General features: G+C 46.4%; 1 protein-coding gene across 1 annotated transcript in view; it reads left to right on the plus strand.

Annotated features, from left to right (window-relative positions):
• celsr1a (cadherin EGF LAG seven-pass G-type receptor 1a) overlaps window positions 1–10,839 on the plus strand; it is a gene marked incomplete at its 5' end in the record, with an annotated part of 118,151 nt that extends 107,312 nt beyond the window's left edge. The window contains 8 exons of the mRNA XM_080022361.1: window positions 24–150; window positions 616–741; window positions 1,817–1,953; window positions 5,875–5,975; window positions 6,382–6,525; window positions 6,837–7,103; window positions 8,532–8,898; window positions 9,810–10,839. Coding sequence (XP_079878487.1) covers window positions 24–150; window positions 616–741; window positions 1,817–1,953; window positions 5,875–5,975; window positions 6,382–6,525; window positions 6,837–7,103; window positions 8,532–8,898; window positions 9,810–9,837 — 1,297 coding nt within the window. The 3' untranslated portion in view covers window positions 9,838–10,839. The remainder of the gene's footprint in view (window positions 1–23; window positions 151–615; window positions 742–1,816; window positions 1,954–5,874; window positions 5,976–6,381; window positions 6,526–6,836; window positions 7,104–8,531; window positions 8,899–9,809) is intronic.
• Window positions 10,840–11,692: the final 853 nt, after the last annotated feature.

Here is an 11,692-nt window from a genome sequence, read left to right on the forward strand (position 1 = left end):
CCCTTGTCCTCCAACCCCCTCAGCCCTGCTCTCAGAATGGCCTTCCTCCTGCTGCTGCTCATCAGCGCCACCTGGCTGCTGGGACTGATGGCCGTCAACGGCAACGTCATGACCTTCCACTACCTGTTTGCTGCCTTCAGCTGTCTGCAGGTGACACAACAGTGTGTGTGTGGGTGTCTGACGGACATTTGTGGAAACATTGATGATCTCTCACCCGGATTCACTGTATTATTATTATTATTATTATTATTATTATTTATTTTTGTTTTTATAAATACCATTATTTTTTTTATTCATATTATTATTATAAGTGTTTTTATTGTTGTCACATTATTATTATTATTATTATTGTTATTGTAATTAATAATAATAATATTAATGATAATAAAATACTTAACCATTATACTGGACAAATTGACACAAAAGACCATTTAATTGTTCTGTTAATATTTCTGGATGACCTGACCTACTCCATGACTGTGACACGTCAACATTTTTCTTAAAATTGTTCCAACCTACCCTTCCTTATTTCCTCTACCCTCTTTCTCCATCTCTCTCTCTCTCTCTCTCTCTCTCTCTCTCTCTCTCTCTACCGCCACCCCTCCGTCCATTCAGGGAGTGTTCATCTTCTTCTTCTACGTGGTCTTCAACAAAGAGGTGAGGAAGAACCTGAAGAACGTCTTCACCGGGAAGAAGACGCTGGCGGACGAATCCAGCACCACCAGGGCTTCTCTGCTCACTGTGCGTCTGACACGCACACGCACGCACACACACGCACACACACACACACACTAGGCTTGTGCCGATTTGCGGTCGTGTCGTATATCGACGATCAAAGGGACAATCGACATTTTTTGCCAATATTAAGGCCATTATTTCAACTGACTTACTATCACAGCTAAGAGAATCTCTTTAATCTGCACCCAACTGAGCATTTACAGATGTTTCTGGTGGAGCGGCATCTCCGCCCGCTGAGCTGAATGTTAAACAGAACAAGATAGCACAGACACACAGGCCTTTAAAAGGGAGACGTTGTTTGAACAGAGGAGACTGTCATTCATTTTTTTTTACGTTTGAAATATTTAAAGTTAAATGTTCACACTCCACCCGGAATCCCACGCACACGCACACCGAGCCTAAAAAAATGCATAATTTTTTAAATCTTTTAAAGAACAATAATAATGTACTTTCTAATAGTTTTACATCCTTAGTAATTTATCATTTTTATATCCTTAATAATCTGATAATTTTATATCAGATTATTCATTTTAATATATAATCAACACATTGTAATTAATTCATAATAATTGACTCACCATTCATATTGTTTAATCTTTCTCTCTTGTCCATCACAATGTGAATTTTAACACAGCAGGGGGTGTGTGTGTGTATGTTTACTTTTTATTTTTTTGCTGTACAGGCTTCTTGCCAACATTTTTTTAAAATGTTTATTGTACTCTCATCGTTGTGCTTCACTGTTTATTTTCATAAGTTATTTTATAGGACGGTATATTTTATTTCAGGACACAATCTTTTATTTTTATTTATTTATTTATTTATTTTTAATCCAAATTCATTTTTTGTTGTTTTCTGCTATTTAAGGTGATATTTGTTGTTCATCATTAGGTTAAGTGTTTATCGACAGATTTTCTTTTTTGTGCAGTTAATTTTATTTGTGAACTGTTTGCATTCTTCCAATACACACATGTTGCCATTTTCTTTTTTGATATACCTCATCTTTTATCATGTTATATTGTATTACATAATAATCTCTCCACCTGTCTATCCACCCATCCACCCATCCCTCCACCCGCAGCGCTCTCTCACCTGCAACAACACGTTTGCGGAGGACGGGCCCCTGTACCGCTCGGCCATCGGGGAGTCGATGGCCTCGCTAGACAGCACGCTCAGGTCAGCCAAGAGCCGCAGCAGCTACCTGGTGTACACACTCAGGTACACACACACACACTGACGCATGGCCGCTAGCGCACTGCTGCATGACCAGGACGTGTGTGTGCGTGTGTGTTGTAATATCCGCACACGTGAGTGTTTGCGTGTTTTAATTCTTGAACGTGTGTGTGTTTGTGTGTGTGTGTGTGTGTGTGTGTGTGTGGTAATGGATGTGGGGTGTGTGTATGTGTGTTGGTATAATTTGGGTGTAGGAAGTAGGTTTGTTGGACGCATTTGTTGGGGTGGATGGGTGTGTGTATGTGTACGTGTGTATGCGTGTGTGTGTGTGTGTGTCTGTTATCACGCATGGCGCAGGGATTGTTTTGCATAGAAGGTGTGAGGATATTATGGGTAATGCGGTCTTTTCCATCTCCTTCCTATTCCTCGTTCTGCATGTCGGGTCATCGTGAACATACTAACCATACACACATACACACACAGGCATGCACACATGCACACATACACACACACACACACACACACACACACACACACACACCACTCTGTCCCTTTATCTCCCACTTCCACGCATGCTGCAGCAGAACGATCTCCTCTTGATTCCTTTTTGCTACGCTGGCGCACGGCTTTGCACATTCCAACTCATATTTAGGATTTATAACCACCCGCCACATCAATCAACGGCCCTCGCCTCGTGTTTTAGCAGCAGTTTCACTTCAACACTTTAGGGGGAGGTTACGACGTGAAAAGTGTTTCATGTTTCGAGGGCCGAAGAAAATAACTGTAAATCAAGACAATTGAAGACGTCAAAAACAAAATGGATTCAAATGGCGGGGAGACCCCAAAAGATGTTTTTTCCACCCTCCTCTATGGATATCATGTTGAACGGTGTTGTGCTCTCCAGCTGTGAGGGCTTTGCGTCGGGGTTTGTTTTGGGTTGTCGGGTGGGGTTGCATCTAGCGGGTATTTTAAAGTGTTTTACGGAATCACCGTCCTGCTGTGATTGTACGCCAGGACTCGTAAAGCTGTCACCTGGAAACACAAGCCGACTTCAGGGTCAATGAGCGCTGTACAGGGTGTGTGTGTGTGTGTGTGCGTGTGTGCGTGTGTGCGTGCGTGCGTGCGGGCGTGTGCGCGCGTGTGTGTGTGTGTGTGTTTGTGTGTGAGAGACAGGGGGGAAGGTGTTCAGACTTTTAAGCCTTAATAAATCTTCAAATAAGATAAAAATGCCATAAAACCTTATTAATTCCGGAGGGAAATTAAAAAAAAAAAAAAAAAACCTATGCAGCTGAGGAAGAGATCCGAATTAAAATGAGAGGAAAAGAAAAGAAATAACACACACACACACACACACACACACACACACACACACACACACACACACACACACACACACACACACACACACACACACACACACAGACACTCTCAGATATCTATGTACACAGTGAACTAGTAAGCCCTATATGGGCGAGCAGCAGTCAGGTCTGCGGTAAGTACAAGGTAGAGTTTTGCAGCGTTACTAATACAAGAGGCTTTCAGTTCAGACATTCATATGTTGGTATCAGCGTCAAATAACAACTGTCAAATAGTGGAAAACTGTACAGGGATAAAAGCAGCCCATAATAACAGTATTCATAAGGGTGATAAAACGGAGTGATCCTAATATTACATCAGTCCGAGTAAGTAGCAGTAACAGTCAAAATATTTATACTCCAAGGTGGTATTATGGTGTCTCTGTGCCATGTGCTCCAGTATTCTGTTTGAAAACTCACTCCGTAGCCCCTCTGTCGTGTCTCTGTGTGTTATTCCAACTTTGCTCTGCGGTCGTAATGTCGCAGTACTATCACATTTTATTCAGAATCGCCGCATCGCAGCGCGCACCAAAACCTTTCTCGACCTCGGCACGAGGTCTCCGCTGCGAAGCGTCGCGACGTCCCGTTTCTAGTGCCGTACGTGAGCCCGGACGAGGCCAAACGCTACAGCTGGTTGTTGCAGAAGCGCAAAAGAGTCAACGAGGCCCCGGAGAAGCTGATGAGGTGCGCTTTTTCGATATAACATACGGAGGGTTTGGTGGAGCTGGTTGCACCGTTGGAGCTCAATGGGGCGACCGTCGGGGCTCCTTTAAGTCCGGCATAAGCATTAACTCTAACACGAGCCTCATTAAAAAGCATTACCTGCGTCCCCCTATTTGATTTTTTTTTTTGTTTAACCCCCGTCAGAGACGGGGGTTGTCAGGTTGAAGCAGGAATTCAACACACACACACACACACACACACACACACACACACACACACACACACACACACACACACACACACACACACACACTCTATCCCCCTGTGGCTGTTGGCTCGTCTCCAGACGCTTGCAGACGCTTCCCTCAGATCAGCCTTCAGAGTCTCCCCTCGCTGCAGCCCTGCAGCCCAAACAGACAGGTGTTCAGGCACGAGGGAGGTGGAGGTGGAGAGGAAGGACTGGGGGGAGGGGGGGCTCATCCAAAGTTCCCTTTTTTAGGGGGGGCTCTTTTGGTCATGTTAATATTGACTAATATATAAATATATATTTTTTAAATTTTATTTCTAATCAGCGGTGCATTTTAGGACGCTCCCCAAACACACGGTGCATCCGTAGAGGGCAGAGCAGTTCCTCTTGTTAGGTGGAGGCTAAATTCTGGTGAAAAATAAGGTTGTAGCTCAGTGTCTGTGTCCACGATTGAAGGCGCAGCTCCATGTCTTGAAGTACTCCAAGTTCTGTTTGTCGGCTACTGATGCCCGTGTGAATACCTGCCCTTACCAAAATCCGGAACATTGCAGGAGCGGCGCATCCATAGCTACCGTCATGTCAATAATAGTTAGGAATGTCAAAAATCGTGTTGCATTGTAATTATGATAATACCAAAAAAACGTATTTGCTGAATGATTGTGTGTGATGGAGAGAGAGAGAGAGAGAGAGAGAGAGTGAGGAGGATGGAGAAAAGGAAAACCTATGTATTGTCATTTTATCCCCGAAAATAAATCCTGTATTAGCTCTTGTTGAAATCATGTGTGTTTTCCCCCTCGCCCTCCGGGTATTAGAAGCCGCTTCCGAAGAAACTTTCACAACCTCGTTGAATTATTTTGCTTCCATAATTCTCCTCTCTCTCTCTCTCTCTCCCTCTCTCTCTCTCTCCCCTCCGGTTCCTTCGTTCCGCCGGAGGGGAGGAATATTTCAACCTCGGTGGAGGAGAGAGAGAGAGAGAGAGATTAAAGGGACATTTCGCTGCTTCCCCGCCTGTTTGATGCCGCACGGCGGTTCGGGGGCGGTGCAGATGTTTGGCATCGCCGGTCACATTTGATCGAGTCGGGGCTTGAACGCTCTCTCCCCTCCTCTCTCTCTCTCTCTCTCTCTCTCTCTCTCTCTCTCTCTCTCCTTTTTGAACCTCCTCTCATCCTTTTTTCTCCGCTGTCCTCTTTCTTCCCTCTCTCCGCGCCATCCCTCTCTCCGGCGGTCGGCCGCCTGCTTGGCCCGCTCCGCCTGTTCTTCCCTTTCCCACGTGTCCGTCCTCGTCCACCTTTCTCACAGCGTGTCCCTTTTCTTGGTTTTATCACCCCCTTTTCTCGCGCTCTCTCTCTCCCTCTCCCTCTCCCTCTCCCTCTCTCTCCCTCCCTCCCTCTCCCTCCCTCCCTCTCTCTGTGTTGTGAACATTTAAAACTTCTTTGTTTTAAATGTTGACACATTTATGGGATAAGTCCCATAATTATCAAAATCCTTCACAAAACGAGGTTTAAATGTTATGTATTACGATATCTTTAAACACGTGACAGTTTTGTCTCGTGTGCCGGATAAAATAATGCTCATTATTATTGTGATTATTGTGATTGTTATGATTATTGTGATTGTTATGATTATTGTCATTGTTATGATCATTGTGACAACGGATAATGGTAAAATCATTCAAAGTAAAACTCTTGCTGGTCGGTGCAGGGAGGATTCGGGGCTGAAGCCCAGTGTGTCGTCAGGAGCGGCTAAAGGACACACGGACCTGGACGGACCGCTCTTCCACCGGAACGGCACCAAGGGAGACGGTGAGAAACCACCGGGAGTCGACCGTCTCCGGCTTTTACAGACTCCCATACTGTAGATTATTATGGGTGATTTAGTATTGGATTATCTAATATTTTTCACGGCATATTTCTGCGTTCTCTTGTTATTTTATTTCGCCTGGGTTAAGGGTCGTTCATGTTTAAGCATTGGTAGTTTATATATATGTTTCCACGTCGCCCCGGGAGGTCGCTATTGTATTTGTTGCCACGGTAACAGCTAATGATCCGAATCGGCATGAAACACGTTGCACAGACGGACACACCTGCGCGGTTGCCGCATGGCACCCGCTCAGACATTAAGCGCCCGCCCCCAGCCCGGGCAGCCATCTTGGTTTGCTTCCGCCGCACGGCGCTGAGTCTCCCTCCCTCCCTCCCCGGCTCGCTGCAGACTCGGACTCGGACAGCGAGCTGTCGGCGGACGAACACAGCTCCTCCTACGCCTCCTCGCACTCCTCCGACAGCGAGGACGACGACGTCGACGTCAAGCCCAAGTGGAACAACGAGCGGCAGCCCGTGCACAGCACGCCCAAAGGTACGGCGCGGGGGGGGTTTAAAGGTACGGGTGAGGGCTTCCACTCCCCACGGGGGGTCGAAGGGTAAAGCACGGTGCATTCCTCGAACAACCCCTCGGGGGGGGGGGGATCCGACCCACGGGCGTGTTTTCGGATTTGGTGTAAAGCCGGCTTTAGGAGTATAAGTACAAAAAGACAGAGACAAAATGTTAAAGTGCAATTCATCCGCTAAGAAAAGCGGTCGCAAATATAAACGTTTTTAGCGGCGCATTTAGAGCGGTGAGGAGCGCGGCCGCGTCTCAACGGGATGGGTCTCCCTCCTGCTCCCTAGTCGACGCCGTGTCCAATCACGTGAGGCCTTACTGGCCGGCGGAGCCCACCACGGCCAGCGACAGCGAGGACCCGGCAGGCGGGGAGCGGCTGCGGGTGGAGACCAAGGTGAACGTGGAGCTGCACCCGGAGAACAAGCTCAACCACGTGGGCGAGCGAGAGAGGGAGCCTCCCCAGGAGAGAGAGCGGGAGACGGCCGGCAGCGGCAAGGAGGCGGCGCCCCCCAGCCAAACCAACAGCACCATCCACCAGCCAGAGCAGAGGAAGGGTAGGGACACGATTAGACCGTAGATACTGTCCATAGTAAGATGTGTTATTTAAAAGTCAATTGTTATTTTAAATAATTTCATTGTATTGTATTGTATTTAATTGTATTTGATTTGACTTAATTTGATTTGATTTAATTTGATTTTATTTTACCTCACTTCACTGAGTTGTATTACTCTGTATCGCACCCAAATGAACTGAATTAAACCGGGCGGGACTGAACTAAGACTGGACTGGACTGAAGTTAACTGAATTAAACTACACTAGACTAACATTGAATTGAATCATTGTATTACACCGTACTGAAATGGATCGGATCAGACCGGACTGAACTGGACTCAAATGAACTGGACTGGATGGATTCAACTGGACTGGAGTGGAGTCCATTTAGACCAGCCTGACTGGGCTGCACTGGACTCAACTAGACTGGTCTAGACTGGACTTGGTGGACTAAACTGGTCTGGACTGGACTAGACTGGTCTAGACTGGACTTGGTGGACTAAACTGGTCTGGTTTGGACTAGACTGGTCTAGACTGGACTGTAATGGACTAAACTGGTCTCGACTGGACTAGACTGGACTATACTGGTTTAGACTGGACTGTAATGGAGTGTACTGTACTGGACTAGACTTGACTGTATTTGACTAGACTGGTCTAGACTGGACTGTACTGGACTAGACTGTTCTATACTGGACTGTACTGGACAAGACTGGTCAAGACTGGACTGTAATGGACTAAACTGGTCTCGACTGGACTAGACTGGTCTAGACTGGATTGTACTGGTTTAGACTGGACTGTAATGGACTAGACTGGTCTTGACTTGACTGTACTGGATTAGACTTGACTGTACTTGACTAGACTGGTCTAGACTGGACTGTAATGGACTAAACTGGTCTGGACCGGTCTAGACGGGTGTAGACTGGACTGTACTGGTTTAGACTGGGCTGTAATGGACTAGACTGGACTGTACTTGACTAGGCTGGTCTAGACTGGACTGTACTGGACTGTAATGGACTCAACTGGTCTGGACTGGACTGGACTTTACTGGACTGAACTGGTCTGGACTGGACTAGACTGGTCTAGACTGGACTGTACTGGACTAAACTGGACTGTACTTGACTAGGCTGGTCTGGACTGGACTGTACTGAGCTAGACTGGACTGAACCCAACTAGACTTGACGGGATCAGACCAGTCTGGACTGGACTGTAATGGACTAGACTGTACTGGACTGTATTTGACTAGGCTGGTCTAGACATGACTGTACTGTACTAGACTGGACTGTAATGGTGGACTTAACTGGACTGTACTGGACTAGACTGGACTGAACCGGACTAGACTGGACCGGATCAGACCAGTCTGGACTGGACTCAGATGAGCTGTATTTAACTGCACAGAACTGATTCCCACTCTCTCCGTCTCCTTCTCCAGGCATCCTGAAGAACAAGATCAGCTACCCTCCTCCGCTCTCCGACAAGAACATGAAGAACCGCCTGAGGGAGAAGCTGAGCGACTACAACGCGCCCACGCCCACCATCACCTCGGCTCCACCCAACAACAACAACACCCCCACCTCCACCTCGTCGCCCCTCCCCTGCGTCAACATCATGACGCCGTCCTCCCACGACGCTGTGCGCCCGGGTCACCACGGCAACAACTCTGTGGTCAAGCCGCCGGTGGCGCCGCGGCCGCAGATCCCCGCCCCGGCGCCGACGCCCATCTACCGAGAGACCAACGGCGGCGTGTCCATGCACCTGAAGACCGGCACGGTGAACGGGGGCAACGATTCAGACTCGGAGTGAGTAGTCCAGCTGAGCACTGATGACGTCAGAGGCATCATAACGCCATTGAATCAGAATCAGAACCGCCAGGTAGATTGACATATACCAGGTATTTGTCATGGTGAGGATTGGTGCATTGCTACAAACAATTAGCATTAAAAACACATAAGGTTAAATAAAATGTTAATTTTAATTGCCAAATGTATAAAAAGAGCCAAAAACTACAAATCAGAGATATGTACAGAATGTACAAATTACAATTACAAATACAAATATACATACAAAATTAATCTAGAAATCTGTGATTGCAGAGATTTTTTTGCAGAAAATTTTGAAAAATTTAATTTTGCAATCAGAGAATTTAAGCTATTGTATAGACCGCAGCAGAACCGAAATGAGGCAACGGCTGCAGCAATTTTGCACACATTTTGCACTTCAGTTAACTGCAACTGCACTTAATTTTTCCCATCAATTTAATTTGTTTTTTTTTTATTTTTGTGGCTCTGTATATATAGATATTTTTTTTTTCATTCAAGACAAAGGCAAATTAATTCACCTTAAGCATGAAAACTCTGCCGTGGATTCCCAGGGAGGCCTACTTTAGACGTGAGGCTTTACAGCAACACAAAGTGACCTCAAATCCACCGCTTGTTCCTTTTTTTTTACACCCCTTAACGACCCCATGCTTAGCCCCTTTTTTCGACATTTTATTGTTTCTCCATTTGTTTCCGCACCAACGAATAACGACCTTTCCGCATGAGACACGGTTACACCTGCATGCATGACGACCACACCCTCTCCCTGCTCACGTTTAACATCGCATGTTCTCCCTCTCACTCCTCCTCTTTGCATCCTCCCTCCCTCCCTCCCTCCCTCCCCCTATCCGACGCACAGCGGAAGTAATGAGACTTCCATCTGACCCCGTTAGGAAGACCCAGACCAGCCTTCCCTTGTGAGAGGGGGAGAGGAGCGACCCGCTGAAGTAGAGGAGCAGAACGAACGAGAGAAAGAAAAGAGAGGGAGGGAGTACGGTGGGAAAGAAAGACTATTGATAAAGGACGGCAGGATCTGTAACCCCGTCTATCCGGACCGTTCTCTCTCCTGCCCCCCTCCCTCGTTCCTCCGTCCGCGGGAGGGGGGAGCAGTATTAGCCGCGGACCCCGAAGACCGCCCGAGTCGGGAAGGAAAAAAAATAATAATAAAAAAAGACTGACTTGCTTCGAAGATGATAAAGGGAACGGGGATGACAGAGACGGACGAGAGGTAGCGGTGGAACCTGTGCCGAAGCGGTGGAACCTGTGCCAAAGCCGCGAAAGGATCCAAGGAGAGAGAGGAGAATGGGTCGCGAAAATAAGTGATGACACCCTCCACCCCACCCCCCTCCTGAATGCGATGTACGAACCACTAGAAGCGACGGCTTCCTCGCCTGAGGTCTGCCCCCCCCCCCCTCCCGAGCGGGTCCGCAGGTGTTTTCTCAAACGCCGAGTTTGGGGGGGTGGGGGGTTGAGGGGTGTTCCGTGACTGGAAGAGCTCCGGTCCGTATTCACAGACTGCCTTGGCGGGACCCACGCTTCCGCACGGCCTCCGCGTGCGGAATGGTACGGGCCATTCAGAACCTTTTTGTAGTTTCCAAAGGGACTACAAGGACTACAACTACCCCCTTAGAGCATTTGGCCTCCTGTGTCAAGGAGGTTTGGATCGGGATGGAAGGTTGTGCACTCTGCAAGGACTTAGGAAAGGACATAGAAGAGGACTTAGAAAAGGACGTAGAAAAGGACTTTTTACAGGAGAACTTCTTATAAAAAGTCTTATAAAATGACTTGTTACATGTGAACTTCTTATAAAAGGACTTATTATAAAAGGAGTTATTATTGGAGAACTTTTAATAAAACGACTTATTATAAAATGTGTTATTATAGGAGAACTTCTTATATAATGACTTTTAAATGACTTAGTAAAGGACTTATTTTGGGAGAACTTCTTAAAAAAAGACTTATAAAAGGAGTTATTATGGGAGAACTTCCTATAAAAGGAAGTTTTAAAGAACTTAGAAAATGACTTATTATAGGAGAACTTATAAAAGGACTTCTAAAAAGACTTATTATTGGAGAATTATTTATAAAATGACTTATTATAGGAGAACTTCTTATAAAATAACTTATTGTAAGAGGACTTATAGAAGGACTTATTATAAAAGGACTTATTGGAAGAGGACTTATAGAAGGGCTTATTATAAAAGGACTTATTGTAAGAGGACTTATAGAAGGGCTTATTATATAAGGACTTATTGTAAGAGGACTTATTGTAAGAGGACTTATACGGGACATGGCCGCTGGGCCCAAGCACTGCTGTACCGCCACTCACCAAGTGCTCTTTCTCTTTGTTGAAACTCAGAGACGGGGTTTTTCCCGCTTTACCTCCAGCGCCTGATAACGTAACGTTACGTTCATATTCCTGAAGGTTAAAAAAAAAAAAGAAGCGGCTAATGCAAGCACGTACGACGGGAGGGAACCTGCTTCACCATGAGCAAGGATTAGCTGCTTTGAGTCTTTTCGGGAGGAGTCACGCCGCAAATCCAGTCGTCTGAGAACGATGATACGTTTTGAGATTAAATGTGTGCCTTTTTTTCTTTTCTTTTTTACCACATGCCTTGAGCAGAGACGTTATGCAGAAACACACACACACACACACACACATAAAGACAAATGTCATTTTTTTACGCTATGCAGATTAACCAAATGCATGAAACGATTTTGTCTGTAGTCTCAGACCCGGAATGTCCCCCGGCGCACGTAGGGCCGTGGACGGTCC

This window comes from Zeus faber, assembly GCF_960531495.2.
Source record: "Zeus faber genome assembly, chromosome: 21".
NCBI classification, from domain to species: domain Eukaryota; kingdom Metazoa; phylum Chordata; class Actinopteri; order Zeiformes; family Zeidae; genus Zeus; species Zeus faber.